The sequence below is a fragment of the Carassius carassius genome, chromosome 32 (assembly GCF_963082965.1).
Source record: "Carassius carassius chromosome 32, fCarCar2.1, whole genome shotgun sequence".
NCBI lineage: Eukaryota > Metazoa > Chordata > Actinopteri > Cypriniformes > Cyprinidae > Carassius > Carassius carassius.
The window spans coordinates 5808588-5834806 of record NC_081786.1 but is presented as its reverse complement, the minus strand read 5'-3'; the positions used below and the strand labels follow the sequence as shown (position 1 = coordinate 5834806).

Genomic DNA, 26219 nt, shown 5'->3' with positions numbered 1-26219 from the left:
GTCAGACTGTGATCTCCTTGGACTGGCTCATTATCTGACAAGACCAAGGGAATTACATTTTGCCGGGACTTTGTCTGTCTTTTCCTCTGACTAATGGATTTGGAAATGCACATGAAGGAATTGATCTAATGAGATGAAGGGGATTGCTGGATAAATCCAAACATGGCAGCTGTATATGCATTAATTTTGTTTCATATTGTCATCAGTTTTTTACACCAGGGTTTGGGTTTGATTTCAGACTACAAACTATGTGGAGACCCCGAATGTGAAAGTAAGATCATCATTCATGCTCATATATGTAAAAAAAAGAGATTAGACTCAAATTGCGATGTGTGATTACTGTTTATCTAATGATTATATGGATTCATGCAAAATTATGTGCCTCGTGTTCAGGTTATTGCTTTCTTATCTTTAAGTTTTTGTCCATTTCTTCAGGCATGATAAGTCGGGTGCAGGCACAGAGAGATCATATTGCTAAAGACTGCCGCTTTCTAAACTTCAAAAAAGGGGATATCATCACGGTTTACTACAAACTTACTGGAAAAAGAAATGATCTATGGGCAGGAAGTGTGAGTACTATTTTTTTTTGTCTTGATTAAAAATATGCATGTATAAATCAATAAAGTAAAGTCAATATACAACATTTGTGCTTTAATCTGACATATAAACTCTATTATTTGCTCATTTGTTCAATAATATTCACAATATTTTACGTTTTGCAGATAGAAAAGCTGTCTGGATTGTTCCCAAAAGATGCCATCAAAGTTGATCAACTGTTTATTGATGAAAAAAAGGAAATCCAGGTGCCGACCCAGGTAATGTACATTCAGTTACAGCAACAAAAACCTGTTTTGATAATCTGTTTGACAGATGTATGTTATAATACAGAAGAAAAGATCTGTTACAACTTCCATTACATTAGATCCATACATTAAATCAATACATTAGATTACATTCACATCTTTTAAGGCTTGGATCAGGTAAAAATTATAATTTTTCACTTTTTACAGTGTACAGAATCTGACTCAAATAAACTGGCATAGCTTATGTTAACTCCAAAGAAATCATAATTATCTGACAGAATTAATTATGCCATGTATGCTGATTTGGTAAGAAAATTGACTACAAAGAACATACATATTTATCAATGTTAATTCTCTCCTCAGGAATATGACTTCATCTGCTTTGATGATAATGGGTTAGTGATTGAGCCCAGCAGTAAATTTGATGATCTGGAAGATTTGTCACAAGAAACCAATCTCAATGAAGTCCAAGATAAACCTACGGAAACAGAAGAGAGTGAACCCAGCCAGATTTCTGTTCAAGATGTTTCTGATCAAAACAGCCCCAAGACGACAGAAAAAGGTGGGTCTTCCTGGATAGGCTCTGCTGTTAGTGGATGGTTTGACAGGAATGAACAAAGCAATGATGAACCACAGGATGAGATCAGTGAAGTATCCTTCAAAAGCAGAAAAATTGAGATGGATATTGAGGAGAACCATGTGGAGGAGAAGACGAATTCTGGAACGTTTGGGTGGATCAGCGGTGAACTAACCAATGCTTTTGGGTTGGGAAACAAGGATTTAAAAACTGATACTCAGGACAATATTGAGAACCCTACAAATGATGAAGATACATCATCTCAGCAGTCTAGCTCCTTGGAAAGTATGGGTAGAGATGTCTTGGACCTTAGTGAAGACCATTCTGAAGCTGCGACTAAACATGGAGCTGAGAAAACAGATAAAAACTTAAACATCCAGGATGAGAGTATTCTTAACCCAAGTCAGAATATGGGTGTTGTTGACAACATACAGAGAGATGAAAACAACCTAGACAGCAGTGTGGAAAATAAGGATGGTCCTTTGGAGGACAGGAAAACAGAAAATGGAAAAGAAGAAGAGCAGGCGGGATGGTATGGAAATATGTACAACAGAATCACAAACCTTTACAAAGAAGAGCAAACTAAAGATGTTGAAGATGATGGAGGCAATGACAAACTAGAAAGCCCTGGATCTGCTTCAAATATAGAGACCACTGAAACCAAAGATTCTGAATCAAGTTCACATTCCATATTTTCAGTCAACAGCCTGACATCAATGCTTAAGCTTCCTTTTCAAGCAGACTCAGTAGTAAAGAGAGATGAGGAAATGAGAGAAAAGGAAGAACATCCAGGTATGGAAGACTTTGATGAAGAACAAAATAATAATGAGGATCAAGAAGAAGAAATGTTGACTGATATTAATGAACAGGACTCAAACCCAACAGACACTGATGTACTTAGTGTTGCAACTGATAACCTGGAACAACTAGATGAAGTATCGAATATGACAAAATACAGCACATATTCACAAATCCTTGAGAATAAGTCAGCAGATAATTTAACTGACGAAGTTCAAAATGAAAACATTACTGATTTTTTTGAGGGAAAGGTGGAGCAAGATACGAGAGATTTGAAAAGTGATGAGGAACAGACAGGAAAGGAAGAAGATCCAGGTAAGGAAGACTTTGATGAGGAACAAAATAATTACAAGGATCAAGAAGAAAAAGTGTTGATTGACATTTATGAACAGGACTCAAACCCAATAGACACTGATGTACTTATGGAAACTCAGTCACTGTCTAATAAAACTTTAAAAGATAGCGTTGCATCTAATAGCACTGAACAACTAGATGTAGAATCTAATATGACAGATGACAGCATCGATTCACAAGTCCTTGAAACCAAGTCAGCAGATCATTTAAATGAAGAAGTTAAACATGAAAACAATGTTGATTTTTTCGAGGGAAATGTGGAGCAAAATACAAGAGATGTGCAAAGTGATCTGGAAAAGAAAGGAAAGGAAGAAGATCCAGGTAAAGAAAACTTCGACGAGAAACAAAATAATTACAAGGATCAAGAAGATAAAATGTTGACTGATATTTATAAGCAGGACTCAAACCCAACAGAAACTGACATGCTAAGTGAAAAAACAATGACTTTTAAAGATAGCATTGCATCTGATAGCATTGAACAGCTAGACATAGAATCTAAAATGACAGAAGATAACATAGATTCACAAATCCTTATAACCAAGTCAGCAAATGATTTAACTGAAGAGGTTAAACATGAAAACAATGTTGATTTTTTCGAGGGAAATGTGGAGCAAAATACAAGAGATGTGCAAAGTTATCTGGAAAAGAAAGGAAAGGAAGAAGATCCAGGTAAAGAAGACTTCGACGAGAAACAAAATAATTACAAGGATCAAGAAGATAAAATGTTGACTGATATTTATAAGCAGGACTCAAACCCAACAGACACTGACATGCTAAGTGAAAAAACAATGACTTTTAAAGATAGCATTGCATCTGATAGCATTGAACAGCTAGACGTAGAATCTAAAATGACAGAAGATAACATAGATTCACAAATCCTTATAACCAAGTCAGCAAATGATTTAACTGAAGAGGTTAAAAGTGAAAATAATGCTGATGTTTTAGAAGGAGCTGTAGAGAAAAATATGAAAGATGTGCAAAGTGATAAGGAAAAGACAGCAAAGGAGGCAAATTCATGCAGGGGTGATTTTATTGAACAACAGAATGTGAATAATGAAGAAATATCTGATGTTGTCGAGCAAGAATCAAACACAAAGGATGTTGAATTACTTAGTGAAACTCAGGTTCTCTCTGATGAAACAATTACTTTAAAAGACAGCGTTGCATCTGATTGCATTAGAGATATAGATGGCTTTTCTAAAGAATCTAATGCCCAAAATGGTGATGAAGTTATGTCTGCAAATAAAAACGATATTCAGAGCACAAACAACTTAACTGATTCAGCTGATTACATTTCAGAGGGCAAGTTGACACAAAGTCTGTCTGATCAAGGCAATTTAGACATTATCAAACAGCAAGAAAATGATGCTAATGAACCTAGTGCAGATCCTGTAACTGGTGCTAATACATCTGAACTGTCAGATATTCAAACAGGTACTCAGTTACATCATGAAAAAACACAAGAATCAAATGTTGCAGATTTGTACGCTGACTCTCATACTGAAACTCTCACAGCTGGTCAAAGTGTAAATGCAGATGTAAACGCAGAACTGATTATGGATGCATTATCAAAATATAATAATGAAAAACAATTAGCTGAAAGCGATCAAAGTATATTGAAAGAAAATGATGAGTTAGTTATAGACAGAAAAGATGAATTAGTTATGGAAAGAAATGAGGCACAGTTAGATGAAGTACTACCAAAAGACATCACATTTCATCAAGAAAAGTTATCAGATTCAGAAGCACATGCAACGCAAATGAGCAATGAAGATAAACTGGGCACAAACATAAATCCTCTTGATGAAAGATCTTCTCCTAATCACACTCTTGTAGCAGATGAATTAACTGTAACTAGTGAAGAAAAATTGCAATCAGAGCTTGATTCAAATTCATCCCTAAATGTCACAGATTATGAGATAGATAATACCAGTGAATCGCATCATGAATCATTGGTGACAGAAAACTCAGGTATAAGTATTGTTAAGGATATTGATTCAGTAGGTAAATATGATGATGAGGCTGTAGTTCTCGAAGAACAAGAGCAATCAGATACAGTTTCCGAACATACAGGTCATGATCAAAGTTTACCAGAAAATGCAGAAATTGATAATATTTCTAACGCTGTGGCTGAAGACCCAGATAGATTTACAACTTCCACAGAAACTGAACCGACAAATGAATTCTTCTCAAAGAATGACTCAGTTCAGGATGGCAATATTAATATCATACATGAACAAAATCAAAGTGTTGAGTACAAAGAGGAGACTGACACAGCAAATAATGAGGATTGTCAAACCGATTCAGAAAGTGTCACACGAAGGGAGGAAAGTGGCACAGGTGCCATCTGGGATCAAAGTGATGATGGTGAGATGGCAGTGAAGTCAGAAGATAAAGAAGAACATAGTGATGAAGAACAGCCTGGAAGCCTTGAAACTCAAGACAAAAAAACTGTCAATGAACCTACAGAAACCTCTAAAGAATATACAAACTTATATCCTCACCTGAGCAAAAAGAATATTGAAGACCTTTTAGATTTATTTGGAGACCAGAAGTTGTCGTGGCTGGATTCCAAAATGGGAAATGTTAATGATAAAGGTCAAGATAATGATGACATTGATGAACTCGGTGACTTTGAACAGCTGTTGGATTACCATATGAAGATGAACACCAAATTGGGACATATTCAACAAGATAAAGGTTTTCCTGGCAGGGATAATGCTAAAGAATATCCAGCACTACAAAAACTGTTAACCCTCTTATCTTCTCACAGAAAGAAATATTCACCAGTGATAACAGAAAACAGTTTAGAAAGCCCAGGTACTGATGAGTTGTACTGAACATTTTCGAAAATAATAAGAGCATGACAGATAATGGATTTCAAAATTTTGGTGAATACTGCATGGGACAAAAACTGCTTTGTAATCTTATTTGAGTGATGGTAATGTGAAAGTAATGTTCCCTCTCTGTCCTCACAGGGATCAGCAAAGATGACTGTGTTCATGATGCATGTCTAGTGCATAAGAATACACAAATCTCCACAATAGAGGCTGAAAATAATCAAGTTACCGAAGACAGAGCTGATATAAATGACTTGGGCAATCCTCAGAATGAGCCAGTCTCTAGGGAAAAGGACCTTTCAGCAAACAGAGCTAATGTGGAGGATGTTCAGACTGATGAGCAGGATATACAAAAGCATGAGGATTGGACATCTTCTGAAACCAAGAAAAGTACTTTCCAAAGCCATGGTCTTATCTCTGAGGAGCATGTTGAATCACAGAAAGGTAATCACTCTTTTAAAAATTATATCATAATTTGCCTTTCCTCCTTTTGGTCCAAAAAAAGTTTTGAGGTGTGCCATTTCACACATTGCATACACATTGTAAAAAAAATAAATGTGTTTTGTTGTTGTTGTTGTTGTATGACAGGTGAAGGGCAATTTCATCAGATGGCAGTTTTTGTTGAAGTCACAATTAATGAAATTGCATCTATAGTCAACAATGTAAGTGTCTCAGGAAAAGTTGCCTGCTAAAAGTACACACACACACACACACACACACACACACACACACATATATATATATATATATATATATATATATATATATATATATATACACACACACACACAGTGGGTACGGAAAGTATTCAGGCCCCCTTAAAATGTTCACTCTTTGTAATATTGCAGCCATTTGCTAAAATCATTTAAGTTCTTTTTTTTCCTCATTAATGTACACACGGCACCCCATATTGACAGAAAAACACAGAATTGTTGACTTTTTGCAGATTTAATAAAAAAGAAAAAATGAAATATCACATGGTCCTAAGTATTCAGACCTTTTGCTGTGACACTTTATTTAACTCAGGTGCTGTCCATTTCTTCTGATCATCCTTGAGATGGATCTACACCTTCATTTGAGTCCAGCGGTGTTTGATTATACTGACTGGACTTGATTAGCCACACACAGGAAATATTATAATATTTTTATACTGGATTTTTTACTTTCGTGAGCTGTAAGCTATAATTATATATATATAAACTTTTGAAAAATTTTACTTGAATCTAGAATATATGAAAAAGAGTTTCAGTTTTTGAAATAAATTACAAAAAAAAAAAACCTTTTTAACAATATTCTAATTTGAGATTCACCATGAAAAATCAGTAATTTGGACAATTAAAATCAGTCAATAATGTATAGGCCTAATTTTTTACTTAAAACATTGATTGGATATTCAATTCATTCTAGTAGGCAATCTTAATATTATTTTATTATTATTATTGATCTTTTAATTATGATGTTTATTTTATGTACAGTCGTGGCCAAAAGTTTTGAGAATTACATAAATATTGGAAATTGGAAAAGTTGCTCCTTAAGTTTTTATAATAGCAATTTGCATATACTCCAGATACAACAACAGTACACCTTTCCACTGAATTTCATTGCTGTCATTAAAGGACCTGCTGAGATCATTTCAGTAATCGTCTTGTTAACTCAGGTGAGAATGTTGACGAGCACAAGGCTGGAGATCATTATGTCAGGCTGATTGGGTTAGAATGGCAGACTTGACATGTTAAAAGGAGGCTGATGCTTGAAATCATTGTTCTGGTGAAGTTGGGTGGTAACCCGAGCTGACTAGCTGTTTTTTTTTTGCTGTGTCGTTGGTCTTCTTGACTATTTATTCACAGTTTAATTGGTTTGTTCAGTGAGGTTAATTTGTGAGTAGAGAGTATTTAGCGGGAGTATCGGCCGACGGCCTGTATAGGTCCGGTATACGATACGCTTGCTTATATTCTCTATCATGGCAAACAGTCAGGAAGATAGTTGCTGTAGTATGGATGATTTGGAACAAGATAAAGGGAATTGGCAGACAAGGAGGAGAAATAAAGCAAAGCGGAGTAGAGGATTGAAAGACGGTGATGAGAATTGGAATGTTGTTGTGAGGTTTGAAGAGCCAGGAGTGAAGAATTTGGATCCATTAAAATTGACGAAAATAATTAAGAATCAGGTTGGCGAGGTTAAATATGCTAGAGTTCTAAATGATGGTAATTTACTAATTGGATGTATCTCTGAAGAGCAGGTGGGAAGAGCTTTAAAACTGCAAACGGTTGGGAAAGTAGTGGTAGTAAAAGTGGTGAAAGTAGGTGAACAACAAGGAAGTAAAGGAGTGATTTATGGGATTCCTTTAGCAGTTAAGATGAAGGAACTGGTCAAAAACCTAAAAGAAAAATATGATTTTGTTCAGAGCGCAAAGCGTTTAACCAAGGGGGTTGAGAAAAAAGAATCTGAGTCAGTGTTGATACAATTCAGCTCAAAAGAATTGCCTACACAATTACACTTTGGGTATTTGAGATATAGAGTAAGAGAGTTCACTCATAAACCAACAAGATGTTACAAGTGTCAGAAGTTTGGTCATGTTGCTAATCTGTGTAAAGGGATTAAAAGGTGTGCTAGATGTGGTGGGGAGCATGATTATGGGGAATGTGGAGAGGGGGTTAGACCTAAATGTTTTAACTGTGGAGGAGGACACAGTGCGGCCTACTGGGGATGTGAAGTAATGAGAAGGGAGACTGAGATTCAGAATGTGAAAAGGAAGGAAAGAGTTCCTTACGCAGAAGCAATTAAAAGAGTGGAGCAAACAAAGGGGATTAATAAAGGAAATGATAGAAGAGAAATAACAACAGGGAATGTATGGATTCAGAGGCAAGAACTTAGAGAACAGGAGAAAAAAAATGGAGGGAAAAGAGGGACTTTGTTATCTTTATTGCAGGAGTAATTAATGCAACAGCTGAGGTCAAATCTAAAACCGAAAGGATTCAGATTGTTACAAAGGCAGCAATTCAGCATTTGGGTATGATAGAATTAAAATGGGAAGAAATTAGGACTGTCTTATTGTACATTCAAGCCAAGAAGCAGATAAAGGATGATCTTATTTATTATGCTCATTCTACAATGGAATGCAAGGAGTTTGTTGGCAAATGGACAAGATTTTAAACAGTTTATAGAGAGTAGAAGTGTAAAACCAGATGTAATGTGTATTCAAGAAACGTGGTTAAAACCTAGATTTGATTTTGTGTTAGCTAATTATATTGTTATCAGACGAGACAGAGAGCAAGGAAATTGTGGGGGTTGTGCTACTTTTGTAAAGAAGGGTGTACCTTGTAGGGTGTTGGGTACAGGAAAGGAGCAAGAATATGTGGTAATGGAAGTATGGGCAGACAAAAAGAAAATAGTAGTAATAAATTATTATAACCCTTGTAAACAGCTAGAATTAAGTGAACTAGAGGAAATAGAAGGCCATGATAGGGATAATGTGGTATGGTGTGGTGATTTTAATGCTCATAATACACTGTGGGTTGGAGGGGGGAAAACAGATAATAATGGGAAAGTGATTGAAGAACTAATGAATGAGAGAAACTTAGTTTGTGTAAATGATGGTAGAGGGACTAGGATTGATGTTAGAACTGGGAAAGAGTCAGTATTAGATCTCACATTTTTATCTAGCAGAATGGCATCAAAGTGTGAGTGGGTGGAGAAGGCACTATTGGAAGTGATCACTACCCAATTATATGTAAATTGGTTGTTGATGTAAGGGTGAGTACAGAAGATCGTCATGGAAAGTGGATTTTTTAAAAAGCAGACTGGGAGAGATTTACGGAGGCAAGTGATTTGTATATTAGTTTAATCCAAGAAACAAATAATGTTGAAAGGAATGAAATTGAGTTGAGACAAAGTATTTATATGGCTGCAGTGGATACAATACCAAAAAGTTCAGGAAAACTAGTTAGAAAAGTGGTTCCATGGTGGAATGTTAAATGTGATGAGGTAGTTAGGGAAAGGAACAGAGCTTTTAGAAGGTTAAAAAGAACTCATAACTTTCAACATTTGATTGAATATAAGCAGGCACAAGCAATGGTGAGAAAGACCATAAGGCAAAGAAAAAGATCATACTGGAGAGAATATTGTAGCTCAGTTGGAAGTAATATTAGTATAAATAATGTGTGGCAAATGATCAAGAAAATGGATGGTAATAGAAGAGAGTGGAATTATCCAATCCTTTTAGATGGTGAACAGGTGGCTATAACAAACCTAGAGAAAGCAGAAATGATGGTGAATACACTGAGAAAGGTACATAGTTCCAGTAATTTATCAGAAGAAGAAAGAAGGGGTAGGGAAGAAACAAGGAGTTTATATGCTGGGGTTATTCAAAAGAAGGGAAAAATAAAGGATAAATATAATGTTCCATTCACAATGAGAGAGTTAAGAAATGCGTTGGATAAGTGTAAGAATTCAGCTCCTGGTAAAGATGAAATTTGTTATAGCATGTTAAGAAAGTTGAGTGAGAAGGGAATTCAGAAGGTTTTAAGTGTATTTAATAAAGTTTGGGAGGAAGGAAAGATTCCAGTAGGATGGAAGGAGGCAGTTATTATTCCAATAAGAAAACCGGGAAAAGATCCTAGTAATCCAGTAAGCTATAGACCAATAGCGTTGACTTCTCACTTAGGTAAGTTAATGGAAAGATTGGTGAATGAAAGGTTAATGCACTTCATGGAAGAAAGGGGGCTGATGGTTAGTTGTCAGAGTGGTTTTAGAAAGGGAAGAAGCACTATTGATTCTATTATATGTCTTGAGGATGAACAAAGAAAAGCACAGTTAAAAAAAGAGACTGTTGTGGCAGTATTTTTAGATGTGGAAAAAGCGTATGACATGTTATGGGTAGAGGGTCTTTTAATCAAAATGCATATGCTTGGAGTTAAGGGAAATATGTTTAACTGGGTAATGGACTTTTTAAATAATAGAAGTATCCAGGTGAAAATTGGGATGGAAACGTCTAGAAGATGTTTGGTAGAAAATGGGACACCTCAAGGTAGTGTCATTAGTCCATTATTGTTCAACATAATGATTAATGATGTTTTTTCTAATGTTCAGCCAGAAATTGGAAAGTCACTATTTGCAGATGATGGTAGCATATGGAAAAAGGGGAGAAATGTGAAGTATACTGTGAAGAAGGTACAGGAAGCTCTAACCATAGTGGAGGAGTGGGGAAGGAAATGGGGTTTTAGATTTTCTATTGAGAAGACTAAGGTTATGTTTTTTACTAGGAAGAAAGTTGATGAAAGTATACAATTGGAGTTGTATGGTAGGAATTTGGAAAGGGTTAAAAGTTTTAAATTTCTTGGGGTGATCTTTGACACTAGACTTACATGGAGGGAGCATGTATCAAAAGTAATAGAGAAATGTAAAAAGGTAATGAATTTAATGAGATGTCTGGCTGGAACAGAATGGGGAGCAGATGTAGGTTCTTTGAAGCAAATTTATATATATTTAATCAGAGCAAGAATTGAATATGGGTGTTTGGTTTATGGATCTGCAGACAAGTCAGTTTTAGCTGAGTTCGATATAGTCCAAGCTAAAGCATTAAGAATATGTACAGGAGCTGTGCGATCTTCTCCAGTATGTTCATTACAGGTAGAAATAGGAGAAATGCCACTCTTTTTAAGAAGAAAGCAGCTGCAGGCTAATTATTGGATCAACTTGATGGGTCAAAGGATTGATCATCCAGTTAAAATAGCATTTCAGTCAAGCTGGGAGAGAGAGGTGGCAAGACTTCCTAGTTTTGGATGGACGGGTGAGGCATTGGCACAGGAAATGTCTATACATGATAAGAATTTTTGTCCAGGAGTACTGTGGCCTTCAGTTCCTTTATGGCAGATGGAGGTTCCAAAGACTGACTTAGAGATACTTGGGATTAAGTTAGAAAATCCAGAGTCAAATTTGGTACATGAGTTCCAGCATCATATAATAGAAAGATATCAGGAATACATATTAATTTTCACTGATGGGTCTAAGGATCAAGAAACGGGTGCTACAGGAGCAGCTTTTGTTGTTCAGAGGTGGAATGTCCAAGCTTTTAAGAGAACATCAAATTTTCTAAGTGTATTTACAGTTGAATTATATGCAATCTTAATGGCTGTACAATGGACTGAACAGATTCAAAATCAAAAAGTGTTAATATGTAGTGACTCTGTGTCAGCTATTAATAGTATTGAGAAAGGATCATCAAAGAGTCGGCAAGATCTTGTGTATGATATTCTTTTGGCAATTAGAGATGTGAAAATTAGAGGGGTAGAAATATCATTCATATGGGTCCCAGCTCATGTAGGTATTGTAACAAATGAAAAGGTTGACAAGTTGGCCAAAGAAGCTGCTCAAAAGGAAAATATAGATGTTAATATATACTTATCCAAGGGGGAGGGTAAAAGTATTGTGTGGCAGGTAACAATTTTAAAATGGCAACAGATCTGGGAACAAGAAAACAAAGGGAGGCACTTATTTTCATTGTCTAGTAGGGTAAGTGACTCAGTTAATGTTTTTAAAAGAGAAGGAATGAAATGTAAAGAGCAGGTGATATTTTCCAGAATGAGGATAGGTCACACGTTGCTAAACAGCACTTTATTTATTTTAGGAAAACACCAGAGTGGCTTGTGTTCATGTAAGGAATCTGAGACGGTACAACATGTTTTGATATATTGTAAAAATTATGATCTCCAAAGACAAGTTCTTATTAGAGAATTGTGTGAATTTGGTTTAAAAGAAGTGTCTTTGAAAAGTATTTTAGAAATAGGGTCAAGTGGGAGGGGAAAACATTGTTTTTTAAAATTTTTATTAGACACTGGGCTTTATAGCCGAATATAGTACGATGAGATATTAGCCCCGTAGATGGCAGCAATGCACCTTTTTTGGATGCCGGCTGCCGTAAAATCCCAAAGAAGAAGAAGAAGAAGAAGAAGAAGAAGAAATCATTGTTCTTCCATTGTTCGCCATGGTGACCTGCAAAGAAACGCGTGCAGCCATCATTGCGTTGCATAAAAATGGCTTCACAGGCAAGGATATTGTGGCTACTAAGATTGCACCTAAAAATAAACAATTTATAGGATCATCAAGAACTTCAAGGAAAGAGGTTCAATTATTGTAAAGAAGGCTTCAGGGCATCCAAGAAAGTCCAGCAAGCGCCAGGATCGTCTCCTAAAGAGGATTCAGCTGCGGGATCGGAGTGCCACCAGTGCAGAGCTTGCTCAGGAATGGCAGCAGGCAGGTGTGAGCACATCTGCACGCACAGTGAGGGCAAGACTTTTGGAAGATGGCCTGGTGTCAAGAAGGGCAGCAAAGAAGCCAAATGAATGGACTGCTGAGGACTGGGGCAAAGACATATTCTCCGATGAAGCCCCTTTCCGATTGTTTGGGGCATCTGGAAAAAGGCTTGTCCGGAGAAGAAAAGGTGAGCGCTACCATCAGTCCTGTGTCATGCCAACAGTAAAGCATCCTGACACCATTCATGTGTGGGGTTGCTTCTCATCCAAGGGAGTGGGCTCACTCACAATTCTGCCCAAAAACACAGCCATGAATAAAGAATGGTACCAAAACACCCTCCAACAGCAACTTCTTCCAACAATCCAACAACAGTTTGGTGAAGAACAATACATTTTCCAGCACGATGGAGCACCGTGCCATAAGGCAAAAGTGATAACTAAGTGGCTCGGGGACCAGAATGTTGAAATTTTGGGTCCATGGCCTGGAAACTCCCCAGATCTTAATCCCATTGAGAACTTGTGGTCAATCCTCAAGAGGCGGGAGGACAAACAAAAACCCACTCATTCTGACAAACTCCAAGAAGTGATTATGAAAGAATGGGTTGCTATCAGTCAGGATTTGGCCCAGAAGTTGATTGAGAGCATGCCCAGTCGAATTGCAGAGGTCCTGAAAAAGAAGGGCCAACACTGCAAATACTGACTCTTTGCATAAATGTCATGTAATTGTCGATAAAAGCCTTTGAAACGTATGAAGTGCTTGTAATTATATTTCAGTACATCACAGAAACAAATATCTTAAAGTAGTTTAGCAGCAAACTTTTTGAAAACTAATATTTATATAATTCTCAATACTTTTGGCCATGACTGTATATAGGTGTTTCTACCTACACGTGCAGTGAATCTAAAGTAACCATACACATTCCCCAAATTTTACATGGAAAGTTCCTATTATATTTAGTTTAGCTCCTGAGGATAACAATATTTTCTGAAGCTACTTTATGTTCAAAATATTTTTTGAAGTGTTTAACGCAATATATTGTACCCTATTTTTGGAAAACGCCGACGACTACAGTCTACTTTCTGTATTGACTGTATTCAACAAAAAGTGTTGTATTTTGCAGTCAAGTCAAGTTGATTGATATAGAAAAATACTTACTGTCTCTACAGCTAAATAATCTATAAAACCAACATAGGTGATAAATAAATATATATTAATGCAGACGCAAAGGTTTGTTAAGTAACTTAGTAACGTTCATGATTTTGAGTTGAGTTCAATCCAGACAGACTTGAGCTGCTCAACCGATCTGTGGATCAATGAGCTTTGTTTAAAGAGATATATTTAAATGACACACCCACTAATGACGTTTCATAACTACCTCATGACAAATATTTTTGCGTGTACACTTAATGACTAATTTCTTAATGTCGATACGCCTGTCTCTTTAAAACTCGAACTTAACGTTGTGGCATTCAGCAATTGGTGACGCGTGGAAGAAACCATGACGATTGTAGGGGTGTTGTATTTGGTGGATTTAACATTTTCCGCAAACAAATCTGAATTTAATTACTTTATGTTGCACAGTACATAGTTTCATATATTTTAATGAAAATTTAACAAATATCAGGTAAACTCTGTTTAAATTTTCGAGACAAAAGATCATATTATTTACAAATGCTCCCTAAAACACAAGAGTGCGCTCTTCATCTCAGCGCAGTGCGCACTAGGAGTCAGAGAAGAGAACAGCATCCGGCACCATGGCATAACAACAGATAAATTACCAGATTATAGAATATAGAATAGCTCAGTTTTAATATAATCATGGCAGACGAATTTAAGACCGAGTCGGTCGTCACAGAAGCGACTGACATGACAGGAGCAGCGAAGATTTACTACACACTCGCCGTGGAGAAAATCAAAGATGTATGTGGCATAGTATGATGATGAAAGCGTTACTTTAGTGTGTATGGCAGGTGTCATGTATATTTCTATTAAGTCATCTATCATAGTTCACAGATTTTATTCTAGTGCAGTATCTAGTAGTTTAGATTAGATGTATACTATGTAAACCGTTTTGTATTAAGACATATGCAGCTGGTTAGCATTGAAGCATCTGGTACTGTACGTTACATGTTGTTCATTTAATCTCAAATAACCATTGATTTGTGTGATTGTGTTAAACTTATTGATTTATAGATCTACAATGACTTCCACTGTCTTTTACTGGCCTTGTTTACCGGTTTATGACGGGTTAGCTTTAGTGTATTGATTGGTGTGTGTACACTGTACATAGTCTTTTTCATCTTACAGTGTCATTGGTTTTGGTCAGTTATTGACAGAGGAGGATACTTTAAGAAATAATGATGAACATTTATGTGAAACTACTTAAAATTGTGTCTGTGTATGATCACGTGAATGTGGTTTTAGGTTTATTGAACATCCTGTGTAAAAGCACCTGTCCACTTTTGTATGTGTGTGTAACAGAGAGAGGGTTAAGGAAAGCCTTATAATGTGAAAGCTTGTACAGTTGTTTAATTTATTTCTCTTTTTCTTGAGAATTCATATATCAGTTTAACTTCTATGTCTTAGGTTGTGTCTTCACTTCCTGATGATATCCGGCCTGGCCCTGACTTATATGGACTGCCATGGGAAGCTGTGGTTTTCACTGGATTTTTAGGTTTATTCACACTGCTTCTGTTCAGCTGCAGGTTCATTCATTCTGTAAGTCATGTATTACTGCTACGTAAAAAAAAAAAAAAAGATATTTCATGAGTGTAATCATTTCACTAAATAAGCGTTTTCTGATTTTTTTTCTTCTGCAGATCAGAAGTCGACTATATGCAAGTGAGTGTTTTTCTAGCTCTTTATCGGCTTTAAACCTATCCTCATTATCTGTTTTATCTGATTTCCACTGTCAGCTCTCAACCAATCCTGTCTGTTTATTTGTTTGCAGGTAAAGAAAAGCAAATGGCGCTGAAAGTGGCTGAACTGCTTGATGAAAAATGCAAAGTGCTGGAGACATTCAGTGAGGTTAAACAGAAGGTGAGAAATGCTGGTATATGCTCTAAACACATAATTTACACCCATGCTTGTATAAATGCACTCTCCTGAATCAGTCCATCTAAACAATGTCTGTCCATCTCAACAGTTTGACAAACTAGAGTCCAAACTGCAGAACAATGGCATGTCTGCACAAACTGCAGAAAAAGACAATTTAGAGGTAATTTGGTCACTATGATCTCAGTCCTTCTTGTTAAAAAAGCAGTTATTTAGCTTACTGATGTTTATAAATGTGTCTCCCTGACCACTAGTTACCTAATCCAATTATACTACCTTTAGGTGGCATCACAGAAGCTTGAACAATCAAATGCACAGATGAAAAATGAAATAGAGAGGCTGCAAGAAGAGCTATCCCAACAAAACAAAGCAAGAAAACAGCAAGAGGATCAGGTGATGTTGTCATGCACACAGATACACTCACTTTACATATCCAAAATACCCTCTTCATGCTTGATGCCCTTTATGTTGTCTGTGTCTGTCCTAAAGGCTGTTATATTTGTTTTACAGCTTGCTGAACTCGAGCAGATTTTAAGAAATTTAGAAGAGGAAGCTAAAGAACGAAAGTCCCAGTTAGAACAGGTATTGACTATGTATATGACACATGTTTCAGTCATATTTCCATTTAAAACACTTTAACATTTTAAGTTATCTGTTTCTCCTGTAGGACAACACAACGCTGAAGATCCATGAGATCAACACAGAGCGACTGCAGAAGAACCTGCAGGCGGCCAAAGAAGAGCATGCAATGCTGCTCGAGAGTAAAGCACAGGTGAGATCAGTGTTAGGGTACTCAGTTTGGAGAAGATGAACAGATCAATAAAATCAATGTAATGCAAGCCGCTTCATGGCTTACTGCCTAAACAAACATGTAACATGAAGACCTATGTGTTTTCATCTCTTATACAGCTGGTGCAGGAGGCAGAGGACTGGGGTGAACGTCTCGGTGAGCTGGAGGAGGAGATGAAAATGTGTGAAAGATCACATACTAGCATGCTGGAGGACTGCGCTAATAAAGATGATCGCATCAAGGTATAAAACACACCAGAAAAATCACACCAGACTATAAAAAAAAGTATATTTTTTCATTATCTATATAGTATATATTCAGTAAATATTTCTGTTTGTGTGGATGTGGGTGTGTGTGTGTATAAATATATATGTGTGTGCGTGTGACCCTGGAACACAAAACCAGTCATAAGTCTCAATTTCTCGAAATTGAGATTTATACATCATCTGAAAGCTGAATAAATAAACTTTCCTTTGATGTATGGTTTGTTAGGATCGGACAATATTTGGCCGAGATACAAATATTGAGAATCTGATAATCAAAAAAAAAAAATTCTAAACACTGAGAAAAACACCTTTAAATTTGTCCAAATGAAGTTCTTAGCAATGCATATTACTAATTAAAAATTAGGTTTTATATATATTAACGGTAGGAAATTTACTAAATATCTTCATGGAACATGATTTTTAACATAATCCTAATGATTTTTGGCATAAAGGAAAAATCAATCATTTTGACCCATACAGTGTTTTTTGGCTATTTCTACAAATATACCCCAGGGACTCCAGTGTCATATATATATATATATATATATAGCAATGTAAATATCTTTACTGTCAATTTTGATCATATAATTATAACAAATAATTTCTTTAAAAAGAAAAATAGTTTACTGACCCCTCATGGTAGTGAATGTGATATAATTAAACAATATATAATAAAAATTAATAAAATATTTTCTTAAATAGACATTATTTATTTAAACTTTACTCAAAAGTATTTGAAAACAGAAAATTATTAATTGACTACGCAATATATTGCGATTTTTCGTTTCTTATATCAGTCACTGACGGAGCACCTTTTGAAGATGCGAGATTGGGATTCTGAGGACGAGAGCTGCGTTGACGGCAGCACTAATACAGCTGGAGCTGAGAATGGAGACAGTTCAGGTACAAACTCGAGGGTCATTTGGGAATAGTGTTAGTTTGATTTGAAGTCAGGTCTTGAAATATCATTTCATATATTTTTTTTGTGCTTGCAGATTTCCATCAGAAGCAAAAAGTACAGAAACTTATTGAAGCGGCCAAGGTATTCCTACTGAAATCTGACACCTAGTGAAACACCTAGACACCACATATGACTGCCAAACATGCTGTCAAGAATGGCAGCTCGCTGGGGTTTGAAACACAGCCCTTCTGTGTCAGATTAAATGAATAACATCGGTCTACATCCAGAATATGCTGCTAACAGATCTGATGCTAGTCCTCCTCTTTGTCTCAGATGAGTGCAGACTTGAAGTCCATGGAGGAGGACAAGAACAGAGTATTCGCCAAACTCGCAGATGAAATTAAAGCCAAAGAAGATCTCCAAGGTAAAACTTTGGTTCCACTAGAGTCGAAACAGGTGCTGATGCATAAACCTTTTAATTTCATAAATAAGTACATTTTGATTGATTGTAGAAAGACAATGTGACTTATTCCTCCATAATGGGAACGTTTAGGCATGTTAAGGATTTATTTTCAAATGATTTGTACTCTTATCTTACTGATTTATTCATGACATCACAACGTGTTTGCTTTCCTTCATGACTTTATAGGAAAACACCTGCTCTGCAAATATTCTGAGCAATAAAAGTGGATCTGATTTGCTTTGGCCTGATTATATCAAACATGATCATTCAGACTGTAAATGAAGACTCGTTTTCTTGTTTCTCTGTATTCTCAGAGGGGATCAAACAGCTTGAGGAGCAGAAGGAGGTGTTGGAATCAGAAAGTGCCAACTATGCTAGTGAAAGCCAGAAACTCCAGCAGAAACTCCAGATCATGACTGAGATGTACCAGGAGAATGAACTCAAACTACACAGGTTTGGACCATGGAGAATCTTCGTCTTCCACTCGTTATACTTCGCAGTCTCTTTTTATTGGAAATCCAAATACTAATGCTTATAATTCAATTATTTCTTGTGCTCTTGTTAGGATGTTGACAGTGGAGGAGAAGGAGCGCTTGCAGAAGGAGGAGAAGCTCAACAAGGCAGGCAAGAAGATCAGTCTTGCTGCAGAGGAGCTCAACACTTATAGGTCAGAGCAACTTGTATCGCACACATGAGGAAGTTAAGTTAAGTATGATATAGCATGTGATAAAATCAAAGGAAATTGTCTCTGAGAAGGGCAGGAAACATGATGCAAGACGAATGTTCACCAAAACAGGAAGTTTACATTATAGTCTCTTTCCCTATGTTTATATAGACAACGAGCCAAAGACCTCGAGGAAGAACTGGAAAGGACTTCACAGGCCTACAAGAATCAGGTAGTAATGCTATATAGAGTTACAACATCTCTACATGATTTATATTGATAAAAGTTCTTCAGTTACACATGCTGATGATGCCCACACTGAATATATGTTTATTATAGCCTATTATTATTTTAATACAAATTTTCTCAAAATACTTTTATATAAAAATATTGGAAACCACAAAATGTCAGTTGATGAGATTGTTGGCAGATTTTGGAACTGACATTAGGGGGAGACGTACATCCTTATTTCAGTCTATCATTGTGATATAGAGCTATGTGACTGATATGAGGATGTATAATTAATAATTAATTACTTTAAATATTTATTATATAAATTATTTTTTTTTCCTACCACAGATAAGACTTGTATGTATGACCAATACGAGGATGTATAATAAATAAAATGATATTAAAATATTTTTAAAAAATTAAATAATAATTTTATTTAAATATGTATTATGTGAACTAATCTTATACCACCACAAAAGATAATTTTTTTTCTCATAAATATTCATATAATATAATTTTTATATGTGAATATTTATTATATATGTTTGTCCTTTTTTTCTACCAGTTTGCTTCTCATGAGAAAAAGGCTCATGATAACTGGGTAAGTTGTTTTCAGACCACTTATATTTGATCCATACCAGTCATTAGTAGCGTTATTTTTGCACTTTTTCCTATTTTCTGTGTTATAGCTAGCCGCAAGGGCAGCAGATCGAGACCTGGCTGATGTCAAGAGAGAAAACGCTCATCTCCGCCAGAGGTGAGATTGACTAGAGAGTATTTTACTGTACTGTTTTATAAACGGGAGAACCTGTATTTATCCATACATATCAATGCGTTTACTACTGCAGGCTGACTGATGCCCAATTCAAGTTTGAGATACTTGAAAAGGATTTACGAGAGGGCAGACCGTTATTTAGAGGTCAGATACTTTTCACTTTCCTTTGGCTCGTACATGTCTATGTTTAAAATGGTGTGAATCTGGAGATATGCATTTCCCCATCTCACAGGTGAAAGATCTCCATTTGGACCCTCTCCTCTTAGCCGACCATCCTCAGAAACACGGGCCTTCCTGTCCCCTCCGACACTAATGGACGGACCCCTTCGACTCTCACCTCAGTTTATGGGTACAGGAAGAGGTGATAAACGAACATCCCTCCCTTTTTTAAATCTGGGGAAAGTCTTCTAGCTAGTATGAAAAATGTGATTCCATTTTTTGCATGGTCAGTCTTTAGTTTAGCATGGTAGTATTCTGTGTGTGTCTGTGTAGCTCATGCATGAATCCTGTTCACTTCCATAAGATATAGTTAAAGGTTTGCATTAGGGGTATAACCGGTTTGATTTCTCACTGTTTGGTTTGTGACAGTTTCAATATGGTTTGGTAAATAAAAGCTACCTATACACTACTGTTCAAAAGTTAGGGGGTTCGTTTTTTTTTTTAAGAAATTAAAACAATATTATATAATATGAAATTATTTAACAAGGAGGCAAATGGCAGTGAAGACATTAATAATGCTGCAATTTTTTTTACTTTAAATCAATTCTGTTGATACTCAAAAAAAATATATATTACCTAATATTAAAAGTTTTTCAGCATTGATAATAATCACAATGTTTCTTGAGCAGCAAAGTAATTTCTGAAGGATCATGTGACACTGTAGACTGGAGTAAAAGATAATAATTTGTGCAGTTTAAATTCATACTACTAAACTTTGTGTAGGAATTATTCCCTAAATTTGCATATATTGTGTTTCATTACCCTCGTTAATATTTTGTTGGTTGTCTCCCTTTCCTCTCTTTTCTATTCTTAATTCCCTCAAACATTTTGATGTGCCATCTCTCTCCACTCCATTCATCTTCCTTCACCCTCACTGTCACATAACCAGCATCCCGTGGCGTGGTAGAGCCCCCTAGTGGTGGGCCAGACTTTGATCGGAGTGGCCCTCACTCTGATAGTGGCTCACTCTCTCCCTCCTGGGACAGGGAACGCAGGGGCCCTCCCCCACCTCCAGGTACAGTGATGTTCCCACTGCTGTAGCTGCCCTGTAGCAGGAGGAAATACTTCTCTAGCTCTCAATGATCAAAAATTAGTGATGGAAAAACTATGAGCACATTAACATGACTGCCCATTTTTATAATATGTTTACAGTTTAGCCAAACATAAGAGGTCTTTCAGATTTAAAGGTACAGTGAAGCAAAAAAACGCTGTTTATTTCTAATGATCACAGAGGGTGGAAATGGTTGCATAAAACTATTTTATGATGCAAGAAATATACTATTATAAATGCTAAAAAGATATGTAGAATATGCAGCCTTAGGAGGCTTGTTAGCTCAATTCAGTATTAATTAACTGTCTGGTGCCTGTAATTTAGCCAGCAGTGTTAGGTGAGTGGCGTTTCTGTTACTGGTGCTCAAACCCAGTTATTCAGAGGTGGCTGAGAAGCGCTGACTCAGCCGCTCAGCTATTTGAATAGTCACACAACTGGGCCTTCTTTGTTTTTGGCCTGTATGTCAGGCTTTGTCCTACTGCCCCCTGCTGCTCCTCACTGTTGGGCCGAATGCTGTGGGCTAGTGATTACCGGTAGTTATTTCACACTGTGGCTGTGAATAACACAGAGCATCACTGTATTTTTTTAATGTCATTATCATCATGACCATTCTTTTTTATGTGTAGTGCATCATCCCTATTACATCCTCTGTGTTCATGGGCCAATCATTTTCAAATGCTTATTTTTGTTTATATTTATAATATGTATAATATGGTTCGAAAGTGTTTTGAATTTGGATAGTGTGTGTGTGTGTGTGTGTATATATATATATATATAAATTTGTTTTCATTTTATAATTTTTTTTTTTTTAATTAATTTGTAAGTTTTAGTTTTTAATTGTAATGAATAAAAATTATAAATCTTTCGGATCCCACATAAAGTGTTTGCAAGGCTCTTGAGAATATTAGAATATTGAGTATAATAATATAATTCAAATGTTTTATATATGTTTCTGATTCCCTATTAAAATGTAAAGGCTCGGGTTTATTCATAATAAATAAATAAAAATATATAATATTACACTACATGAATTATGATCTTGATAATACATTTATACAAGTAAATGTATTGTATATCAATATTTTTTTATGTGTTTATGAAAGGTCACCCTCTCCCAGACCCGGGTTTGCCCTTTAGGAGGCCTCCTCCAGGTCTGTATCATATGGGTCCGCTGCCTCCTAGACCTCCACTTCCTCCTGAGACATACTTTGGTGATAAATCAGGTCAGTCTTTCCATGTGACAACATGTGACTCTACAATATTTTTGACTTCTCTTAAAGGTCATTTGTACCTGAGGAATTATAAGTAGCCAATATGACTCACATATACAAGCCTTATAGTAACTTAGTAACTAATAATGAATAACAGAGGTATGTATTCTCATAGAGACGTAATGTGGCAGAAACTCCCAGCTAATTTTTTTTTATGTAGCTCATATAATAGCCTTACCAAGGCATGAATGGGCGTTCTTTTCAGCAATCCTTAGAATTAAATTCAAATTAAAATGTTTGGAGTTTGGCTCAAAGAACCTAAGAGTATTTCTCCTCTTTTTTTTCTCTTCAGATTCATCATTTTTAAGAAACAGTTCATCCATTAGTGAGAATGAGAGCAGAGACGTGAGTCAACCTCCGATTGATGAGAAAAACTTGTTTTTTGACATGCCGATAGCTAAAATGTGTCTCCTAACAGGGTCCTCACTCGATGCCTGGTGACATGAGATTGCCCTCTGATCCAGATTTAAGAATGGGACCTCTTCCTGGCCCCCCATTAATGGGAATGCCCCCACTGATGGACCCTAGGGGCCCACACTTCCCACCCAGGGGCCCTTATGGACCTCCGGAGTTCTTTCCCCCTTGTGGACCTGGTGGTCCCCCCATAGGCAGTAAATTAACTCTTTCCACTCGAAATGTTTGTATTCTCACAGCTTGAAGAAACAGTGAAAGTGCAGCACATTTAACTTCTGCAAATTGACATTTTCACAAATGAAATGCATATTTATTGGGACATGATTTAGGGAAAGATTTAATTTAGTGATTTGATTGGTAAAGTTGATATTTGTTTAATATTTGTTATATAATTTATTATTACACATTGTAATTTTGTCGTTTGATTTATTAAAAGATGGGACTCAGCTACTTAAATTTTTATATTTGCAAATTGTATTAAAGTAAAGCTAACAACATGGTTCCCACCAACATTAACATGACCTTATTTCCAGTAGTGATGTATAAATAAATATAAAATTTTTGGTCAATATTGATAATAGTTGCAAATAAAAAGCATGTTTACTGGGACATGATTTAGGGAAATCAAATCACACATTATCAAATGTATTCTTATTATTACACATTTTCTCCATTCAATTTATCACAAGATAGGAGTAACAAATGTATAAAATCATTAATTTATTTCTAGATTTATTCATGGGAATTTAAGGTAACATTTCAGAATTTTCTGTCCAATTATTCGAAAACTGTATTAATTCAAATAGATTTTTTATTTAAGTAGTATTTATAATATTACATGCTTTTTTTTACTTAATTTTTTCTATATGATTTATTATTAGAAAGCATTCAGGTTATTTAAATATATTTTTATCAATAGGCTTCATCACATCAGGGTTTTCAGTCTGATTATATAATACTGATAATCTTTATGACTGTTTCCATTAGTGCGAGGGCCACTTCCCCCGGGAATGTTTCCCAGAGCTCCAATGCCGCTCCCTCAACATATGGGCTATCTGCCACCAAGACCTCTGTCTGACAGCTTCTCCCCCAGACCGCCACCCAGACCCTCCCCACCGGGCAGCGAGCAACCCCCCGACCAGTCGCCCTCTCATCATGATGTCATCTGATCTCTCACGCTCTTTTCCTCAGCTGCAAACTGTTTCCAACTTCCTGTTGTTGTGCTCAGGGGGTGTTTCCTTTCATATGTAACCACAGTAGCCTTGTGGTTACCTCTTACTTACGTCTTAGCTGACAGCACAAGCATGGCAAAGGGTGCAGCACATGCCACTGGTTATAATATTATAAGGAGGAAGTTGATTTCAGGTACAGTGTAAGTGTGCAGCCTTTGTGAACCTGTAGGTAAATTGGAAAAAGTCAATTAGACTGCCTTTTAACAAGACTATAGGTGCTCAGGTTTGTGATGTTCTTATCCTTTTTTTCTTAATTGAAGGTAGTTGATAAAAGGTCCTCATATTTGTCAAACTGTATGTATAGAAAGTCGAAGTATATATTGTGAATAGGATGCTGTTGAAACAAGACTTTAGTAACTTGACAAATCCAACAACTCAAAGAGAAAAGTCCATGTAGCGAATATATTTATAATTTCCTCTAATAACAACTCATGCCTTAAAATAGGTGGTCTGATGAAATTATGTACATTAATAATAAAAGATGTCATTTGAAAAATATTTGATTTTTTTTGCTGAGACGGTGCTAATGCTTGGAAGGACGAAAATACAACAGCAGAGGTGCACAAATATTAAAATAAAAGTTGATGAAAGTTTTCATGTTATGCCTGATAACTGAATAAAATTAACTAAAATATAAAAAATAAATAATTTAGGCATCACAAAATAATGTACAGTATGAAAATGAATATTATTTTATCCGAAATTTAAAAAGGGGACTTAAGTTTTCACGATTAAATCTAATATCAGATAACTAATATGCTACCATTATATTGTGCATCCCTAACAAATAAGCAGAATTATGTATTCATTAGTTTTATGCAATAATCAAAAGGGCTTTTTTTTAGTACTTGCATAGTATTAAGTGATCTTTGCGAGTAATATGGTGCTTCAGAAATGACTTAGGAAAAATTTTCATAGCAGAGCACAGAGGATACATTGTTATAGTTTTTGGGACATATTTTACACCTTTTAAGAAGTAAGAACATGCCTACTATGCATCACTAAATTCCCAGACCTGGAAAAGCAAGGCCAAGCGCTTTAACTCATAGAAATTCAGCTTTACAAGTGTAAAAAAAAAACAAGATGGCCGCACTGAACACTGGGGCCCCCCCAAGGATGTGTGCTGAGCCCCCTCCTCTTCACTCTGCTGACCCATGACTGCACACCATCACACAACTCCAACCTCTTTATTAAGTTTGCAGATGACACGACTGTGGTGGGTCTCATTAGCAACAAAGATGAGACAAACTACAGGAGTGAGGTGAGCCGCCTGGCCAAGTGGTGCAGTGACAACAATCTCTCTCTGAACGTGGAGAAGACAAAGGAGATTGTTGTAGACTTCAGGAGAGCACACACTCAGCACGTTCCTCTGACCATCAACGGTGCGACTGTGGAGAGAGTGAGCAGCACCAAGTTCCTGGGTGTGCACATCAGTGGACCTCTCCTGGACTGAAAACACAGCAGCACTAGCCAAGAAATCACAGCAGCGTCTTTACTTCCTCCGCAAACTGAGGAGAGCCAGAGCCCCACCCCCCATCATGTACTCCTTCTACAGAGGCACCATCGAGAGCATCCTGACGAGTTGCATCACTGTGTGGTATGGCACCTGCAACGCGTCCTGCCGAAAGACTCTGCAACGCATAGTGAGAGCAGCTGAGAAGATCATTGGTGTCTCTCTCCCCTCCCTCCAGGACATTTATGGAACACGTCTCACCCGCAAAGCCCTCTGCATCACAGGCGATCCCACTCACCCATCACACAGCTTCTTCAGCCTGCTTACATCAGGGAGGAGACTGCGGAGTCTCCAGGCCAGGACCAGCAGACTGAAGGACAGTTTCATTTACCAGGCTGTCAGGAAGCTGAACTCCCTCCCGAACCAGTCACTGCACCAGTCACTTTGTGCAGCATTGGTCTGCTCACTACCTCATTCAGTATGGAACTGACGTCATTCCACCACCTCGTCAGTTAAATAAAATAACTGCTCTTGAGCCCTTTGTCACTTGTCACTTTAATCAGACTTAAGATATTTTTAATAAGGGATTTTTTTTTTGCACTAAAAACTTTTATCTGCACTGTTGTTCACTTCATTGATTTGCACTATATCTGCCTTGCGCTGCTTTAACTTTATTTTTAATTTTATTATATGTCTTCTTTTTACATTCCCTTATTGTATAGTTGTATCTACATTTTATATTTGATTAGATTTTTTTAGGCTTTAATGTCAATGTTATCTGTATGCACCGGGGTCTGAGAGTAACGCAATTT

At 36.5% G+C, this 26219-nt stretch overlaps 1 protein-coding gene across 5 annotated transcripts; it reads left to right on the top strand.

The window, feature by feature from the left end:
* Window positions 1-24450, top strand: mia2 (MIA SH3 domain ER export factor 2). Of its 5 annotated transcripts, none has more exons than XM_059520001.1 (29): window positions 3-271; window positions 436-569; window positions 723-815; window positions 1167-5352; window positions 5511-5816; window positions 5961-6034; window positions 15210-15341; window positions 15443-15464; window positions 15574-15662; window positions 15769-15840; window positions 15960-16070; window positions 16188-16259; window positions 16345-16449; window positions 16587-16709; window positions 17531-17636; window positions 17729-17775; window positions 17968-18058; window positions 18412-18550; window positions 18663-18764; window positions 18933-18993; window positions 19558-19593; window positions 19682-19749; window positions 19841-19911; window positions 20000-20128; window positions 20876-21001; window positions 22141-22260; window positions 22601-22653; window positions 22727-22919; window positions 23710-24450. In XM_059520001.1, exons 1-29 carry the CDS (start codon window positions 163-165, stop codon window positions 23889-23891), a joined length of 7152 nt encoding a protein of 2383 aa, XP_059375984.1. In that variant the 5' UTR covers window positions 3-162; the 3' UTR covers window positions 23892-24450. The 5 variants fall into 5 exon arrangements, with proteins under 5 accessions (XP_059375985.1, XP_059375984.1, XP_059375986.1 ...); XM_059520003.1 differs by having other exon boundaries at window positions 17-271; window positions 1167-2493; XM_059520004.1 differs by having other exon boundaries at window positions 21-271; window positions 1167-1365.
* Window positions 24451-26219: the final 1769 nt, after the last annotated feature.